The sequence below is a fragment of the Orcinus orca genome, chromosome 16, assembly GCF_937001465.1.
Source record: "Orcinus orca chromosome 16, mOrcOrc1.1, whole genome shotgun sequence".
In the NCBI taxonomy this organism is placed as follows: Eukaryota; Metazoa; Chordata; class Mammalia; order Artiodactyla; family Delphinidae; genus Orcinus; species Orcinus orca.
In genome coordinates this window covers 83,415,021-83,434,239 of record NC_064574.1, presented here as the reverse complement: position 1 = coordinate 83,434,239, position 19,219 = coordinate 83,415,021, and the positions used below count along the sequence as shown (strand labels likewise).

Sequence of the window (19,219 nt, the reverse complement as noted above, 5' to 3'; positions counted from 1 at the left end):
GCTTCCTGTCTGTGTGGGAGTTTAGCCACTGTGCCTGGCTCACAGTCATAACTTCTTGCTTGTTGAAAAGATAAGTTTTCTCTTTTCTTTTGGACAAAGACAATTCATATATATGTAACGAGTTGTGTCTGCCTGGCTATATATTAATAAAAGGGTGAGATTTCTTTCTGTCCAAAATCTCTTTAGTGGATTGTCTGTGATGCACATCACAGTTTGGTTTGATCCTTATTCAATAGCAAAACTATTGTATTCTTTGCTATATTTTGAGCAGAGGTTTTACTGGGTTGGCCGGAGATTTTATTTTTAATTACATTTCCCCAATAGTTGCATTTAAGACATCAGTCAAGGTTGCATTCATCCAAAGGCTTGACTGGGGCTGGGATACTGCTTCCAGGATAGTTCACTCACATGGCTGTTGGCAACGGGCCCCAGTTCCTTGCTGGCTGTTTACAAGAAGACTCAGTTTCTTACCATGTGATCCTCTCCGCACGGTTGCTTGTGTGTCCTCCTGGCCTATAGCTGGCTTCTCTCAGAGCGACTGATGAGAGAGAAAGGAGGAAGCAAGAAGAACTTTTATGACCTACTTTCGGAAGTGATATGACATCACCTCTGTCGTATTCTATTTGTTAGAAGTGAGTCTCTAAATCCAGCTCACATTCAAGGTTGGGGGAAGGGATTAAGCTTCCCTCTTAAGGGAAGTGTCAATGAATTTGTGTATGAAAACCATGAAATACAACAAGAAGTGCCAACAAGCTAGTTAATTAGTGTCATCAATCTAAAAAGTATTACATTAGTCCTTGCACAAGAAAACGCCCTGAAAACTTGGAGCTTTTTTCTTTTTTAATAAATTTATTTATTTATTTTTGGCTGCATTGGGTCTTCCTTGCTGCACGTGGGGTTTCTCTAGTTGCGGCGAGCGGCGAGCAGGGGCTACTCTTCGTTGTGGCGCACGGGCTTCTCATTGCGGTGGCTTCTCTTGTTGTGGAGCACGGGCTCTTGGTTCGTGGGCGTCAGTAGTTGTGGCTCACGGGCTCTAGAGCTCAGGCTCAGTAGTTGGGGCGCATGAGCTTAGTTGCTCCTGTGTATGTGGGATCTTCTGGGACCAGGGCTCGAACCCGTGTTCCCTGCATTGGCAGGTGGATTCTTAACCACTGAGCCACCAGGGAAGTCCCAAACTTGCAGCTTTTATATGAAATAACTTGATTGAGGTTTTCTGAATGTGACAACTGTCCTAATAATGTCCATGATATTACCAATAACAAGTTGAGAAGATGAAAGAAATGTTTCCAAACTATCAAAAGCATTTTTCAATTAACCACGATGGAGAAAACATAATTTTTCTATTCTCTCTATAGAAAATATTTCCAAATCATTGTTGGGGTGAGACTAGGCAAAATGGATAAAGGTGGTCAAAAGGTCAAATTTCCAGTTATAAAATAAGTCCTGAAGATGTAATGTACATCATGGTGACTATCGTTTATAATAATAGAGTCTTGTATATTTGAAAGTTGCTGAGAGAGTAGATCTTAAAAGTTCTCATCACAAGAAAAAAATTGTGTAACTATGCATGGTGATGGATGTTAACTAGATTTATTGCGGTGATCGTTTGCAATATATACAAATATTGAATCATTACATCGTACACCTGAAACTAATGTTTTATGTCAATTATATCTCAATAAAAAATAGAAAAAAATGGCAATGTTCTGCATTATTAAGGTTGTTAATCCCAACACACAGACATACAAAAAAATCATCGTCCTATGAAGAGGTGGCTGAAGAGTGTACAACGAAAAAAATGTAGGAAAAATGAGCATTACAGAAGTGCGCCAGTGAGGTAATTAATAAAAACATGTTTCATTTTCAGGATTTAGTGTTGTTTGTGGTATCTGTTGGAAGGGCTGACTTCATGCATTTTCACAGGGACAGAAGGTCCCATAATCAAGGCATAATGCTCTACCCTCATCTTCTTCAAACTCTTAATAATTTTACCTTTGGATTTATGTTTTGCAAGTGAGGTCCCATGAGACAATGGCACATGCAATGGAGACTTGGAGTCTTGGCTCCTGGTCGTTTGTCCCTCAGCGTGCCTGCTCCCCTGTGCTCTGGGAGCCCGGCCTCCTCCTCTCTCTCCTGCCCAGTGACCGCTGCATCTTCTGCTTACGTGGGGGCCAGGGTGCAGGTGCAATGTGTGTCAGAGTGGGTGGGGTTGAGCTCGTGTGCCCTGCGGCTTCTCTGAGCAGGACATGGTGATGGCTGTCCCACCTTTTAGCGGCCAACCTGGCAGGCGCAAGCCTCGTGCCCACCCCTGATCCAGGTACCTCATGTATCCTGGCACCGAGGTTGCAATACGCTTGATGTTGCCCTCTGCCATGGGTTGAGGTGGTAGAGGATGGTAAGGGGAGGTGCCTGGTTTCACCTCGCTGCCCCAGCAAGCTCAGCTGGAGGGAGAGGGAACCAGCAGCCATCAGGCCCATGTTGGTCCTCCAGCCAAGTCCAGGGCAAGACCCTGGCTCACTGGAGCAGTGGCACTGGCCCATCCATTATCCCACGCCCAAAGATGTGCTCCTTTGGCCTCCACTGTCCCTGGGGACCCCTTTTTCCTCCTTCCAACCTTCCTGGGTCTGGCCTGTGTTCATCTCTTCTGGCCAACTCCAGGCGCCCTCCATGCACAAGCCATAAAATACAAATTACACTTTCCGCGATTCCGCACCCGTGTTAAATGCTCTGATATTTGCACTCAAAACTGACATGGCTCTATATAAAGACAAACGGTAAAATTCATGATCATAGTTTAACATTTTCTTTTTTCTTTACTTAGAATGACATGAAACAGAGACATGAAGTCGAGAGAGACTGCAAAATAAAGGGAAAAGGTTTACATTTTAGAACCTTTAGCAGCAGGTTTTTTTTCCCTGCATTTAAACAATCAGGGAACCCCCGTTTTCATTTTGCACTGGGCCCCGCAAATTATGCAGCGTATCCTGTTCGTCAGCTTCGTTCCGTTAGTAATTTCTTGTGATTTATTTTTACATCCTACAGAAATGTTCGTTTTCTACCTAATTTTGCACACTCTTTGTCAAAGAGAGTCCCCAGAATGGTAAAACCTTCAGATCCCGGCATAAGCCGCACCCTCCCCGAAACCCCAATATCCACCTTATCTTGAGTGATGCAATCACATTAATTTTTCCCCCCTCATACTTTTTCATACAGTAAGCCTATAGAGCTCTTAAGATCAGTGGGAGGGGAAAAAAAATCCCCCACAAGAGAGTGTCATTTCAAAACTTAAAGGAAATCGCTGGCACCCGAGGGGAAGCCGGAAACCCGGCAGGGGGAAGTTCGCAAGCAGTCGGGGTCCTGGGTAGGGGGCCCCGGAGCCTGCCCGCCCTCCCGGTCTGCTCCCGAAGCGTCCCCTTTAAGGGGCGGGGAAGGGGCGGGGCCTGGCGGCCGTCCGCGCTCCCAAGCTGCCCCGCGCGCGCGCCGGCAGTTCGGCCACGTCCCTGGCCACGTCGCGCTCGCTTTCGCCATCTTCGCAGCTTCCTGTCTGTGGCCGCCGCCGCCGCTGCCTGAGCCGCGGAGCCTGGGGCCGCCGCGCAGACCGCCGCCGCCATGAACATCTTCCGGCTGACCGGGGACCTGTCCCACCTGGCGGCCATCGTCATTCTGCTGTTGAAGATCTGGAAGACGCGCTCCTGCGCCGGTAAGCGGCGGGCGAGGCCCAGGAGAGGCTCGGGCGTGGGGCCGGGTCTCTGGGAGGACCAGGCGACCTCGGCTGCCCCACGGCCCGCGGGCCTGCGCCGGCCCGACACACCCCCTCGGCCGGCCTGGCGGGCGGCGGGGCCCGGGGGGAGCCTGCGGCCCCTCGGGGTGGAAGCTCAGGCCGGGGTGAGGTGTCGCGGCGCTGGGCCCAGCTCTGCACTTGGTCGGCTCGCGAACTTGAGCCGTCGGAGCGGGGGAGGCGCCAACTGGACAGCGCGGGGCCTTGTTCTCTCTGAAAAGTTTGGATGGGGGGGCGGGGGTCCGGCAGGCGCGGCCTCCGCCCGCGGCTTTAGTGGGCGCTTCTCCGAGCGCCTTTCTGGGGGTCCCGAGGTGCGGAGAGCCCGCGAATCAATGGGACGCGCGGGAGGAGGATGGGCAGGACGGCGGCGGCTCGGCCTGACGTGGCAGACTACCCAGCCCGGTAGGTGGGGCTGGTGTGGGGAGAGGTCACCCTGCTCCCCACCCTGCCCCTTCGAGGACTGGCCTTTACGTTAGGGTGTCCGGGCAGGCCTGTCCTTAGAGTCCTGCTCTAACACGCCAGCTCTCGGGTCCAGCATCACGCCTGCCACGGGAGGGGGTATGGGGAGGTCTCTAATTGAATTTCGTGGGGCAGTTAATGCTGCTTTGAGGGACGATCTAGTTTGTTAAACTCCGAGTGCCTTCATCTAATAATGGGGTTCTCTTCAACCTGCGGCGCGGCGCCGGGTACCGCCGAGGTCTCGTGTGGTCTCCTGTAATTCCTCACTCCACGTCACCAGTGAGTTGGCGGCTCGCTCCTCTGGAGTACACATTTCATGCTCACACTGCTGGGAGGCAGTGAGACAAATCTTTACCGGCTAGTAGTTGCGGGGTTTTGCATTTCATTAACCCTAAAAGTTTAAGAATGGCGAATTTTAAATGATTTCTTAAAATTACAGCGTCTTCCTTAAAGATATTTTTGATGCCATGGCCTTAGTATAATAACGTTTGATGAATTAAAGAGCTTAATTTTTGCAGAGACAGTAAAAGATGGGGTCCCAAAGGACCTGGGTGGCAGAGATTCCATTTACCTGACTGATTTCTAAATATTTTCACCTGTCAAGGAACACCACATCTTTGGCTGCTGTCTTCAGGCCTCACCTGTCTCCCTGGAACATAGCTGAAATCCAGGAAGTAAGCAAAACCAAAAAAGACCTTTGAGCAATCAAAGTGGATGTTACAAAGTCCATGTACTGAAGCTGGTGTGTTTGGCTTGGAGGTGATCTCTCAATTTATGTATAGTTCTGCGAGGTTCAGTTGTATGATTTCCAAAGACAGCGAAGTAATTTCAGCGATCGTGATAGCTGACATTTAAACGCTTGCTATGTATTAGGTAGTGAACTAAGTACCTTATATGGCTTATTCCCGTGTAGTCCTTGAAATAACCCTATGAGGTGAGTGCTGTTGCCCCCATTCCGTGGACCAGGGAACTGAGGCTCAGGGAGGTGAGAAAATTAGTGCCAGGGTTGGAACACAGGTGATCAGTAACTCACAATTAAGGATTTGAATAAATATCTATTTGGCCTGAACAATTTTTTTTAAATTATTCAAAATTATTCAGGTGAGTAGTTTAGGACATTTTCTGTTGCACTCAGGAAATGTTATTTTTTATCCCTGCTTTATTGAGCTGTAATTGACATATAACATTTTATTAGTTTTAGGTGTACAACGTAGAAATTTGATATGTGTATTGTGAAATGATTACCACAGTAAGTTTAGTTAACACCCATCACCACACATAGCTACATTTTTTTCTTGCCATGAGAACTTTGAAGATCTACTCTCTTAGCAACTTTCAAACATATGATACAGTGTTGCTAACTACAGTTAACCACTGTATGTTACATCCCCAGGATTTACCTTTTGACTACCTTCACCCATTTTGCCCATCCCCCCACCAGAAAATGTTACTGTTAATCTTTATTTTTGCTCCAAAATCTTTGTGTGAATCTCTTTATCCTTCATATGTTCCTCAGAATCCCCTTCTCTGTCAAGTCATTAAATGTTGAAGCACGCGATCTCCTAAATGTGTATCTAAACTAAGATGTTGGGGAGAAGTTAGTGCAATGCTGAATATAGAATTCTTAAGGGAACCTTGAGTAATAGGAGAAAGTAAGGAGGTTTGTTATTTTGTTTGTTTTAAAATATTCATTTAGAACATTTTTAAATGTTCTCATTTGGGAGATTTAGGAGCATTTAGGAAAATAAAATACTTCAGCCAAAATAATAAGGAAGGTGAATAGGTGAGTTAAGTTTGTGTGCATTTGCCCAGTATCCCAATAGTTACTAAACTATCCTCTTTATCAGACTTAGGATCATTTTAGTTCTTATATGTGAGATTTCCTGGCCTTGTAAAAATCAAAATCACCAAGATCGTTTATTCAGAATTAAAGTCTGAATTTGACTAACTGCCTTGTTTTTTCCATCCTAATTTAAAGTTGTTTGGAGACTTTTGAAAGAGTAAGAATTTGATATGAGGTTCTCAACTAAAATAGGAGACGTGTACATTCAGGTTGTGTTTCTCACTTTGAAAATACTGGTATTGGGGTTCATTTTAGGATTTTGGCATTTGTTTTGAACACAGCTGCAGCTGCTACTTCCCTGGTGGCGCAGTGGTTAAGAATCTGCCTGCCAATGCAGGGGACACAGGTTCGAGCCCTGGTCTGGGAAGATCCCACATACTGCAGAGCAACTAAGCCCGTGCACCACAACTACTGAGCCTGTGCTCTAGAGCCTGCGTGCCACAACTACTGAGCCCGCTTGCCATAACTACTGAAGCCCACGCACCTAGAGCCTGTGCTCTGCAACAAGAGAAGCCACTGCAGTGAGAAGCCTGCGCACCGCAACGAAGAGTAGCCCCGGCTTGCTGCAACTAGAGAAAGCCCGTGTGCAGCAACGAAGACCCAACACAGCCATAAATAAATAAACAAACAAATAAATAAAAACAAACATAGCTGCAGCTATAGAACCACGGGGCTTTTTCTCCTTAGGGTAAGGGATGAGACAGGTGAGTGAAGAAGATTCTGTTTTCTTGAACAACTGCCTTAAAGGACCTATTTTAAAGTGAGGGCAGGGGAGTTGATCTTGGTTTAGTTTGAACTGGCATTCTCCGGTGTCTGCCGTTGTCATGACAGAGGGGTACCCAAATGAAGTGTGAGTTCCTCATCTTCCTGAACTATGACTGCAGCTGGATCCACAGTATGCTCAAGTTGTCACTTTATTGTCTTCAACACTGACCTGGGTAGTGTTGGGAGAACAAGCCTTGGTTTGTAGGTGAAGGATTTCCTATCTACATTTTCCTGTAGGCTGATAGTTATTATTAGTACTGTATCTATTGTGCTTAAAGTACTAGTGGAGTTCTGAGCTCCAAGGCTCCCAGCCATCCTCCCCTAGTCCTCCCCTTCCCTCCTCCACCTATTGCTTAGATTGTTGTTAGCTGTTGTCATGTAAGTTGCAGACTTTTCATTCTCCTGAAGATGACTGTAATGTACAGTGTCCCTGCATTGCTTGTAATTGGACAGTTTTTATATATATGTGTGTGTGTGTGTGTGTGTGTATGTGTGTGTGTATATATATATGTATATATATACCTTTATATTTTGAACTTATTAGGAGGTAGTTTTTTTGCAATGAATGTATCTAATTTACAAAAAGCAGCCATTTTCTTGGCTCTTAAATGTGTTGAAGTTTTAGGTTTTAATATATTTCATCTTAAATTGTCTTAAGTAGTACGCAGTGTCTGGTATTTTGATTTATTGATTGATTTTTGTAGTTGCTTTTCCAGATGTGGGGAGTTTTTTCCCTCTTTCTGTTTTGTTTTTTTTTTGTTTATTGAAGTGTGGTTGGTTTACGGTGTTTTAGTTTCAGGTGTACAGCAAAGTGATTCATATATATATACATATATATATGTGTGTGTGTGTGTATGTGTATACATATATATTCTTTTTAAGAATCTTTTCCCTTATAGATTATTATAAGATATTGAGTATAGTTCCCTGTGCTATACAGTATGTAAAACTTTTTGTAAAACTTTTTGTAAAACTTGTTGTGACAGTTTATATTTTTGAAGCACATGGAAAAGACCTCCTCTTTTATTGTCACTGAGTACTTCAGGAAGCTTTTGCCTCACATTCCCAGCTCCCTCTTGGTAGCAGCTGTCACCTTTGTTCTTTTGAGTGCCAGTCTTGTGAGTAATCATTGCTCTCACTTACTGACCACCCACCATGTGCAAGGCACTGGGGACACAGTCCAGAGCAGCAGCTTGTTGCTGTCAAAGTTTCTGCTCTCAAGAAAGCTGCAATTTAGTTGAAATAATAAGACATATATAAAAAGATAAAAACACAGGGTATCAAACCATTACAGGCAGTAAATCCTATGGATGTGAAGTGGCAAGACCCTAGGGAAGGCTCCCTTAATTTCCCAACAAGGAGGGTATAAGACCTCTATGAGGAAAAGTATGAAACTTTGCTCATGGACATAGAAGGTGACCTTGAATATATGTTCATACCAATGTCCTGGATAGGACCAGGCAGGCTGGTGAGGAAGCAAGATGATTTGTCTCCCCAGATTAACTTACTAATTCAGAATATCATCAAAGTTAAAAGATAATAAACTGAGAGAAGTAATCTGCAATATATCTAAGTGACAAAAGGTTAATATCCATAATAAAATACTCCTACAAATTAAAAAAAACAATCTGATAGATAAATGGGCAGTGTTGGCAGTTCACAGAAGAATAACAGAAGGCCAGTTAAACATGAAAGAATGCCTTGCCTCACTAGTAGTTAGGAACCTGGATATTAAAATAGCAGTGCACGCCATCATTTGCTGCTGGGTGGGAAAAAGTCAGAGGTTTACAGGATCTAATGTAGGCAAGGGTGTGAAGTAAGGCGTATTCTCATCTGGTGTTAAGGAATATGTAAATTGGCACAGCCTATGTAGAGGAAATTTGATAGTATTTCAAAACAAAGTGTTTATTTTATCCCAGCATTTCTAGGGAATTTGAACTACAGAAATTGTCTTATATGTGAACAAACTATATATAGGTATAAAGATGTTTGTTGTACATAAATAAATACAAAACACTGTTTATAGATACAAAGATGTTTTTATAAGAACAAAAATTGTACACAACCCAAATGTCCATTAGTGGAAGGGTCACACAAATGACACTATGGAGCACTATGCAGCCATTAAAAAGAATGAGCCAGAAGTATTAACAGGAGAAGGTATATCTGAAACACTGAGTTAACAGAGCAAATTGTAAAGCGAGAGATGGTATGGCCCCATTTTAAGGGGCAAACGTGTGGGTACACATATAAATACACATATGGAAAGCGGCTTTAACAAAAAGCCTGGAACATTGCACTTAAAATGGAGGTGGGAGGGGTGTTAAAAAGGTCCTTTTGATTCTTATTCCATGTATGTTAGTCCAGTTGTTATTTTTAATAAAATAGCATGGATTTCTCTGAAAACAAGAAAAGATGGCAAAGCGATACATAGTAATAGCTGTCATTTATTGAGCATTTGCAGCATGGCAGGTATAGTCAAAAACACGTTTTCCAGTAGTCCCACAATTTGGCATAATTTGTCCCCATTTGACAGCTGCAGAAAGTGAGGTTTAGGGGGGCCAAGAATGTAATGGGCCCTGACTTACCGGTGCATTCAAGGGCTGAGCTTGAACCCAAACCTTCTGGCCCCAAAGCCTCTGTTTCCCCAAGTCCCAAGAGCTGTGTTATGAGTCAGGTGCTGACTGTTGGGCTGCTGGTTCCAGGGTAAGTTAATGGCCTTTAGGAGAGCATCTGGATCCTTTGAGACAATGGGGCAGAGCATGGTGCCTGGGACCCTTGTTGAATGCGGCCGTGCAGATTATCCTGGTAGTCTGACCTACAGTGCTTGGTTGCATCCCAGCTGTTGCCAGGACAAAAATAATTCATTGAACGCTTTTCTTTTTGGTTGAGGGCTTTGTTCTATAAATACAATGGGAATATGAGAAGTGCAGCTTTTAACCAGCTTAATTTAAAGTAACATACAGTGGAGTATTTAGTTGTAGGCTTTTATTAAACTTAACTTGGCCCAGTGGGAAAAGACAGGAATGGTGTTAAGTTTAATGACTGGTTTCCATTTTACAAGCTATACTCCTTACTCTGGGTATTTGGTGCATTTGGTATGGGGATGTGGCTGTTACAGAAACATTTAGAGTGAGTGTTCTTGAGAGCTCGTTACCGATAGCGTTCGCATGCTTCGGTCTCGACACCGAAACTGACCGTGGGAGCCCCTCTGGCTTATAGCAGGTATTCCCCCTGGAAGGAGATTCCTGCCCCTGCCTGATCTGTCTTCAGCTGGGATCCCTGCCTTCCCGGGAAGACAGAACAGTTTTTCTGTTTTAAAGGGAAAAGCTGCTACCTGCTAATCAGGATCCCAGGCCAGGAAGAATAGGGTAAAACTGTGTAAGCACACTCAGGTTTCCAGCATGGCGGTTCCTGCATGGATTCTGCACCACGGGACAAGCTGCAGGCCACTCGCTGCCTGTCCCCTGCTCCTCTGCCCCACCCTCTGGCTGGCAGTAAATTAGGGCAGAGCCCAGAGCATGTCGCCTATTTACAGTCATAGAGACACAGTATGACTTAGAAACTCTTTGGAAGTGTTACCCCAAAATACCATAAAATGAGAGCTTACCCCCATGACATGAAAATAAAATGAATTGCATTTTCTTTTTTCCATTTGCTCATTCATTCAGCAAGTATTTTCTGGGCCCTGCTGTGTGTCAGGCCCAGTGCTCAGCACAGAGAACACGAAGTGGAATAAGGCATGACCCCGGCCTTCGGAGATCTCTGTGTCTGGTGGGGGTTTGGGGGAGAGGGAGACAGGCAACCAGGTAATCACAGTGTATTTATAAGCACTGTAACAGGAGCTAGGGCAGCAGCTGGCATGAAGTAGTTCCCAGTATATACTTGCTGAATGAATAAACAGCAATGAGGGAGGGTGTCTTCAAAGACGACTTCCCAGAGGAAGTGATGTGAATTGGGTCCCAAAGGGGAGTGGTAAAAGCAATATGATAGTCCCTGATGTTTAGTATAGGAATGCTGAAAATGAGGACATTAGAATAAACCCTTTACAACAAAATTTGCCCATGTGTATTCCATAATTTTTTATTTAAAATATTGGAAAGAACCGTATAGAAAATGAACTGGAAATTTCTCACTCAAGGCTTCAGCAATCACCAAACGTGAACTGCATGCTCCCTGTCCTTTTTCCCCCATCTTGTCTTCTCTCTCCCATCTTCTCTATGTCAATGGCAGCCTCATTGTTTCTCCTTTGGAACACTGATCTTTGATAAGAAAAAAAAGTCCCTATTACTGGAGAAAAGACTAGAAGGGGTAGGCTGACTATCTGTATCTCCACCTTTGGCGCTTGAAATTGGTTACTACTGATGGATCCAGAGGGATAGAGTCAACTTTTTCTTCGGTTTCTATTTAGGTATTTTTGTGAATAGGTTGGAACTGCAATTATGCATGTGTAGAAAGTAACATTTTTAGATCCAGGCTTTTCGCTTCAACAGGCTTTAAAATTGTTTTCTAAAGTAGTGTTGTTTGTAAAATATCATTTAAAACAATGTGATTTTCACATTCTGGAAGAATATTGCTAATGATTTGGCTGCAGTGACATTTCTGCTAAATACAAACTTGCTTAAATGTCTGATGGTGTGAAGTTTGCAATGTAGGTGAGGTTGGGCCGGTTCTGACACCTAGTAAGACTCAGTTTCCTTAATGAGTTCGCTCTTTCTCCAACCTCTGAAACCCACAGTTCACAGTCTGTTGTCACACAAATATTTGGCCAAATCCAGATGTCGGGTACACTCCACCTGATCTACTAGATGTCCCCGGCTGTGTCTCCATGTGCCACAACAGTGCTCTGGAGGGAGAAACAGTTTCAAAATGTGAAAACAATAGAAGACTGCTCTTTGGGGGACTAGCAGGTTCCCACCCTCTTGTTGCCATAGCATCCAGGAGCATTTTTATGTGAGTCTGAGATTGGTTGTGTGATTCCTCTAAGAGAACTTCTTTTAAAGTTTTTAACCTGTCCCAAGTAAATGCTGCCCTCACAAAAGAAGTCACCTTGGGAGGCCAATCCAGGAGGATTACTGCTCAAACTCTGCCCTGAAACACTGTCCCCCACAGGGTTCCTTAATCCAGGTAGATTCCAGCTCCATCCTCGAAAGATTTGTCACCACGAGACATTGTTTTGAAATGGAAAGATGCTAAAGGTAACAGACAAGTTACAACACTAAGTAACAGCAGGGTTTTTGAAATAAATTTCTTCCTGCTTAGACATATTTGAGAAGTTTAATGTTCATTTGATCAATGCACATCCTGGTATATTGGAGCTGGCATAATTAAGTCACTTTCTATGGTCACCCATCATAGTAAGACAGAAAAGTTGTTAGAACCTTCCCAAACGGTTATGTTCAAGAATGTTAAGGGAAAGAAAACCTGAAACTGCTGTCATTTATTTAGAGTCATCCCGACCATCAGCCTTGACCCCTGGTGTCCCACGTTCCTGCGTTTCCTGCACGGTGTTGTCTACAAAAATCATAAAGCTCTTGGAGGCATTTCTAATGCTTTCCTTTTGTTTCTTTAGGTATTTCTGGGAAAAGCCAGCTTCTCTTTGCACTGGTCTTCACAACTCGTTACCTGGATCTTTTTACTTCATTTATTTCATTATATAATACGTCTATGAAGGTATGGTGTGGCATCCAGTGGAATGTATTTTATCCGTAATTCACAGACCTATGGAAACTGTTAAATTTATGTCACCTGTGCACTTAATTAAACATCTTCAAGAATAATGTCTAAATATGCTGTTCTTGTTGTAGGCACTTTTAGACCACCTAGTACATATAAGAAGGAATAGTTACCTTTAGGCATAATTTTTTCCTACATCAAAGCAGTATCTATTTAATGAAAGTGCTTCACACTTAGAGATTTCTTAGTCTTAAGTTCCTCAACTATGATAAAGTTCTAAAGCTCTTGAAAACCTTATAAGAAAGAGGGGTGACTATCATGTTTTCAAGCAGTGGGAAATTATAGACTCCCTGGGAAACCCAGCAAGTTGGTTCAGAGCGAGAAGCGAAAGCCGGGGCTCCTCGCCGCACAGCCTTGTCCTGCTGCTCTGGGAGGGCCGGGCTGTGCCATCTGGGTGTCACTTGTGCTGTGCTGAAGCAACAGCTGCACCGTAATTTACTTAATATGGATTTTAAACCTTTTAACTTGTCCTAAGTATTAGTATCCATGACACCTTTGGTGTCATATATCCCCGCATGAAAACAAATGTATAGCTCTCAAAATACAAAATGTTTGTATACCACCTAGCCTCTTGTGTGCCACTGGTGGTACGCGCTCCACGCTTACGGCAGCCTCAGTTCTTTCCCACAGGCACTGACCTCACACTTGGTGAGCACCGCCAGGGCGCAGTGAGGGTGGGGCAGACAGCAAGCAGCACTCCGTCTGGCAGCGGAGAGCAGACTATCATAGCAGCACTAAATGGATGACTGCGGTGTGTGATTGGTGCCATGAAGGAAAGTATGGGGCTCTCAGCATGTGTAAAGGATGTCTGATTTCATTCATTCATTCTTCAAATGCTTAACCGCACCTGCATGCTGGGCACTATGGTAGGCACTTGGTTATTGGTACCCAGGGAAGCAATGTTTAAAGCCATGGGTATGGTATTTAAAGCAACTCCCCCCAACACTTTCTGTTCAAAAGCATTTTTATAAGCACAGGTCAAAGTAGACAAAGCAGTATTTGAGCCTGTGGTCTTTACTAAGAAGCAAATTTGAGTTACCTGTAATCATTCCATTCTTTATTACTAAGTGATGGGAGCGTCATTATCAGGAAATAATTAGCTCCCTTAAAAATGGCTAGGTCCGGGAATTGCCGGCAGTCCAGTGGCTAGGACTCTGCGCTTTCACCGCCAAACTGCCAGGGGCCCGGGTTCGATCCCTGCTAGGGGACTAAGGTCCCACAAGCTGCATGGCGCTGCCCAAAACAGAAAGCCTAGGTCTTTGCTTGCTGTGCAGGCAAGTTACAACTGTAGATACTGGAAGTGTATGAGTGAGAGTCCCCTTACCCCCAGGACGCCTAGCTTTCAGAGGAATCCTTACTTGCTTAATTGTTGCTTCCAAACATAATGTCTTGAAAATCAGGGCAGTGAGAGCCAAGTTTTATGTGCTCATAGCTTTTTACTTTAAATGCCAAGCACTGGTGAGAGGAGAAAAGCAGCTGCTTTTCCCAGTGGCTGCTAAGCCTTTATGGGCGCGGTCTGGGCTGGCTGCAGGAGTGGGGCTGGGGAGGGACCCCCGGCCACCGTGTGCCTTCACAGGATGTTCGGGGGGGGGGCTCTGTACATAGGTGTGTGTGGGTTTTGTTTATACATGTGGATTATATGTTATTTTATTCATATACATACATGCATATATTTTCACGTGGAGAGAACTCACAGTATAAGATATTGACCTTCCTTGATTTTGCATTGGGGAGGGGAGTGTGTGTGTTACTTCTTGGTGTATGGGTATCGTCAACAATTTTAATATTGACGTTGTGTTGACTATTTATTTGCAAATGTAACTTCATGATAAGATGCCAGGGACAGTTTAGGTCTTTGTTTTGTTTTGTTTTTAAGTGTATGTGGACTGGATGCTTGCTCTCATTTTTCTCTGAAGTTGTTTTGCCCAAATGTTTTCCTAATCAGGTTTCACAAGTTGCCTTTCCTGGAGAGAAGTGGCACCAGGCCACGCGGCTGACATCCTGGTTGTCTATGTTTATAGGCTGGAATTGCCATTTGCTTCTTGAGCCTAAAATTCTGCAGTCTGAAAATTGGTGTAATTTCAGAATATCAGACTTTTCCTTGGGTTCAGATGAATATATAGTGTTTTACCTTTTGAATGTGAAAGACGAACATGTAGGCAGCAGTATTTTACAAATTACCACTTAGTTTGGTTTTGCTTTTGTTATGTTACCAGGCAGAATTTCATAGCAGCAATATATAAGTTAAAACCATCATTGCAAAGTTTAACATGAGTTACATTGTTTATCTTATCTTTAGATAAAGCACTAGCTCAGAAATATCTTCATGCTGTAAGGAAGTGCCTTGGTTTTGAACTGCATTGAACTTCCCGTTCACTTTTTTTCTAAAGCTACCATCTAATAGTTTAAAATGAGATTAAAAATACATTCTTTGCAGTCTCTTATGTAAAGTTAAACTTAACACTTAACATATGATCCAGCAATCCCACTTGTAGGTATTTACCTAAGAGAAATGAAAACTTACGTTCACACAAAAGCCTGTACACAAATGTTCACAGCAGCTCTACCCACCATCTCCCAAGCTGGGAACAACTCACCTGTCCTTTAACTGCTGGGTGGATGAACAGCTGTGGCACCCAGACATGGGCTGTTGCTTTGAAATATGGGGGGACCAGTTCTTAATACACATGACAACACAGTTGGATCTCAAATCGTTATGCTAACTGAAAGAAGCTGATCTTAAAGTTGACATATGGTTATGATTCTATTTATGGAATGGAATTCTAGAAGAGGCAAAAACTGCAAGGACCAAGAACTCATCAGTGATTGCCAGAGGTTAGGCTGGGAGAAAGGCTTGACTCTGCAGGGGCAGCATGAGGGAATTTGGGGTGGCGGAGGTGTTAGGACTGGTCTGTGTCTTGATTGTGGTGGTGGTTATATGACTTATAGAACCGTATATCCCAAAAAAGTATATATTTTAAATTTTAAAAAATATATATATACACATATGTGTGTGTGTGTGTGTATGTGTATACATATGGATGATGTAGACATCCAAGAGAGTGTGAGCAATTTTAAGATATTGATGACCCAGTATTTTTTTTTCTTTGTAGCTTATCTACATTGCCTGCTCCTATGCCACAGTGTACCTGATCTACATGAAATTTAAGGCAACCTACGATGGAAATCATGATACTTTCCGAGTGGAGTTTCTGGTGGTCCCTGTGGGAGGCCTCTCGTTTCTAGTCAATCATGACTTCTCTCCTCTTGAGGTTAGTTAAGAGGCTATTTAGTAATCCTGTCTGGTTCCCTAGGGAAATAGACCCGTTTGCAGGTAATGGGGTTCTGTTTTGGTTTGGTTTCTTGAGGGGCGGGGCGGTGGGTTGGCAGACATACATGGTTTGGTGTAAATAAATCGTGGGCAGGAATTAAGCACCCAGGTTAGACACCTCTTTGGGTGTCTCTGACTCTCCTTTAGAATATAAACTTGGCTTCTGTGATTCCAAGCACAGTGCGCTGCCTGTCCGAGTGTCTGAAGCACACGGTCTTCTCCCCGCTCCCACTCTTCGTGCGCGGGCTTCGCTCATTGGTGCCGTCTGCGAATCACCTAAGCAGCGTTGCTTCAGTCCTCGTCTTCAGGAAGCGCAGTTAGCGTGGTGCCCCAGCACTCCTATGCGCTCCGCCCACCCCTGAGCGTCCTGGGCTTGATTCAGTTACTGCACTGACGGTGGTCATCTGATGGTGCAGGGAGCGCCTGGGTTTTGAAACACTTCAGGGACTACTCACAAGTCCTCCTTTCGTCATCGTGAATGAAGTGCTGTGTTGGGCAGAGAGTTTGCATGATTACAGCTCTGACTTCCTACCCCTTTGATTTAACCATGCTAAAAGCCTGAAGGATAAGAAAAATAGTGAGACGATTTAAATAGCCTGGAAAGGAGACCCAGTTGGTGAGGAAAAACAGCAGTGAGGGAGTGGAAGGACCCAGTCATCAGTCCTGTCAACCCTGGCAGAAAGCAGAAATTAGGGACCCTAGATTCGAAGTGGGATAAGCTGACGCAGGAGAAGCAGCATACACGTAGAGTCCCAGAAAATTGAAGAATGCAACGCTGGAGAGACAAGGTGATGAAAGTCCAAGAGGTGGAGCTGTGCAGGTTGTCCAGCCTGTCACTCGGAGCGTCCGTGCCTTTTATCTGTGGCTGAAGTTTCTGTGATTTATTAAATTGCAAAGCTACTCTGGCCTGGGCTCTGATGCCAGATTCCCCACTCTGTGCTACTTCACAGTAAAGCAAGAGTGTTTCCTGTGAACTCATGGCGGGCACTGGATGCTGACCAAAGCGTGCTGTTTCTCTTACAGATTTTGTGGACCTTCTCCATTTACCTTGAGTCAGTGGCTATCCTACCACAGCTCTTCATGATCAGCAAGACCGGGGAGGCCGAGACCATCACCACCCACTACCTGTTCTTCCTGGGCCTCTACCGTGCTTTGTATCTTGTCAACTGGATCTGGCGCTTCTACTTTGAGGGCTTCTTTGACCTCATCGCTGTGGTGGCCGGCGTTGTCCAGACCATCCTGTACTGCGACTTCTTCTACTTGTACATTACAAAAGGTACATTGGGCTGCGTCCTGCCAGCTTTGTTGTACGGCCGTGTGTTCTTCTAGGGGCTCTCCTTGCCTCACATGCTCCTAATCTGACACTTGCTCAGAAAGCAGAACTGGCTTCAGAGGAACCTTTTAATGACTGTCCAGTTAAATTCTCGGTCAGGGTTGTCAGGCTTTTTTTTTTTTTTTCTTTTTCTGTAACTTTATTGTTTTCTACAATGACACGTTTTCATTGTAAAATCAGTCAGAACTAATGATTCTGAAAACAATCACCCAGAATCCTACCACTCAGAGATAATCATTGTTAATGCTTCAGTAAATGTAATCATTTAATGATACATGATTTCAACTAAACATGTTATTCTATAATCTGCTCTTTTCCCCAGACATCTACATAATTTTTAATAGCGATAGAGTATTATGTGGATTACCATAATTTACTTACTCAGCCCCCTGTTCATGGGTGTTTGGGCTTAAAAATCCAGTGCTTATATCAGCATCCTTGTATGTGTATATTTTTGCATTTGTATGAATAGAGGATGTGTGAACGTCACAAAAATCTGATGAAAGCCATGGTCCTTGCTGAGAAAAAAATGCACAGTTAGACATATTCACACAAATATATGCGTAGAGTTTTAGGGAATTCAGGAGCTTCTGAAACCCAACCACAGATCCCAGGCTAAGAATCCTGGCTATGCAATAAAATTCCTAATGGTGGAATTGCTAGTTATAAGGGCATATGTATCTTATCTCCTTTTTTAACATCCAAAATATCATAACAGTTATATTTCAGTACATGTTAATTAGGGAAGAAAGTCATGATAAAAAAAAGCTGCTGTGAATTTAGTGACAATTTCAATTGAATTACTATTTTTAAATTCAATTGCTGTGGCATCCAGATACATGAAGAAAATTCCGGTCTGTGTGTGCATGACACTTCCATAGTTCAGAGGGCTTTGTTTATTGACACCAAAATCAGACGCCTGTTGGTTGCCAGAAGCTTATTTCCTTGGACCTTACTATGTAGTATCTTGTATGACAGACTTCTGGGAATGGGAAGGAGGAAACTGTAAGCTTGTCAGGATCAGTAACCTTTTGTTTTTTTCTCCCTCTCTTGAAAATTCTAGTACTCAAGGGAAAGAAGCTCAGTCTGCCAGCGTAAGTGCCAAAGACCATGACCAGCATCTGTCCTTCAGGGTGCTCGGACAGAATTCTTACCACAGCAAAGGCACAAGATGCTTCATATGGAAAATCAGAAACTTAACTCTTTTGTTGCAGATAGTCATCTATGGCTCTGTAAGAACCCAGAGGGAAAGAACCAGAAGGTTTCTGTTCAGTGCATCTTGCCTTATCTTTTTTTATTACTATGTACAAAGATTTTTTTACACAAAGAAACTTAATGCTGTATTAATAAAGTCAGTGTGTAGCTTCAATTGGGATAGTTGCAAAAGTGAAGATTTTGTGAGGAATAAGTGCAAACTTTTTTTTAAATTCTTTGAAATTGTTGATTCTTTGTGTCTGCAATGAAATCATACTCCTTGACAATTGGTAGATTATATATTCCTCCATCTATCAAACTTGCATTCCACTATATTTATTTTTTTGCCAAGAGATGAGTTATCTTTGTTTGAAATCTGAGACACTGTGTCCAGTTTGGTACATCTGTTGAAATCACTTCCCACCTGATGTGGAAATCCTTCCTTGGACGTCACAACACTACATTTAAGGCTGGTAAGGGTGACTTGCAAGTCTTACGGTTTTCATTACCAAAATTTTAAGATTCTGAATGTCGATGGAGTCTCATTTAGGAGTCAGCAAAGGTGCCTGCCCTCCTCCCCTACTAAGAAGTGTCAGTTTGAGACTGTCCCAAGGCTGTTAAAGAGCTCGGTGGGCAGGGGCTGTGGGCTGCCTGCTGTCTGAGCGTGAGGTGCAGGAAGCATTTGTGATTATTTTGGATCTAGGACTCCTCTGAGAAGTGGAACACGAGTAGTTACCTATCACTTTAATTTATAGTTACAGAAGATCACTACAACCATGT

The 19,219-nt window shown here is 43.7% G+C and overlaps 1 protein-coding gene and 1 long non-coding RNA gene across 2 annotated transcripts; both read left to right on the top strand.

The window, feature by feature from the left end:
• Positions 1–3,487: 3,487 nt before the first annotated feature.
• On the top strand, positions 3,488–18,618 carry KDELR2 (KDEL endoplasmic reticulum protein retention receptor 2). Its single transcript, XM_004268942.3, has 5 exons — positions 3,488–3,700; positions 12,418–12,518; positions 15,695–15,853; positions 16,936–17,188; positions 18,309–18,618. The coding sequence occupies exons 1-5, from the start codon at positions 3,610–3,612 to the stop codon at positions 18,341–18,343; spliced, it is 639 nt and encodes a 212-aa protein (XP_004268990.1). The 5' UTR covers positions 3,488–3,609; the 3' UTR covers positions 18,344–18,618.
• LOC125961466 (uncharacterized) lies at positions 3,712–10,357 on the top strand. Its single transcript, XR_007472208.1, has 2 exons — positions 3,712–4,911; positions 6,362–10,357. It is a non-coding gene; the product is annotated as an uncharacterized LOC125961466 (long non-coding RNA).
• Positions 18,619–19,219: the final 601 nt, after the last annotated feature.

Excerpts from the sequence above, each read along its gene's own strand:
- KDELR2 (XM_004268942.3), top strand. The coding sequence starts at position 3,610 with ATGAACATCTTCCGGCTGACCGGGGACCTGTCCCACCTGGCGGCCATC. Across the intron at positions 12,519-15,694 it reads TATATAATACGTCTATGAAG|CTTATCTACATTGCCTGCTC; the intron begins GTATGGTGTGGC and ends TTTTCTTTGTAG. Across the intron at positions 17,189-18,308 it reads CTACTTGTACATTACAAAAG|TACTCAAGGGAAAGAAGCTC; the intron begins GTACATTGGGCT and ends TGAAAATTCTAG.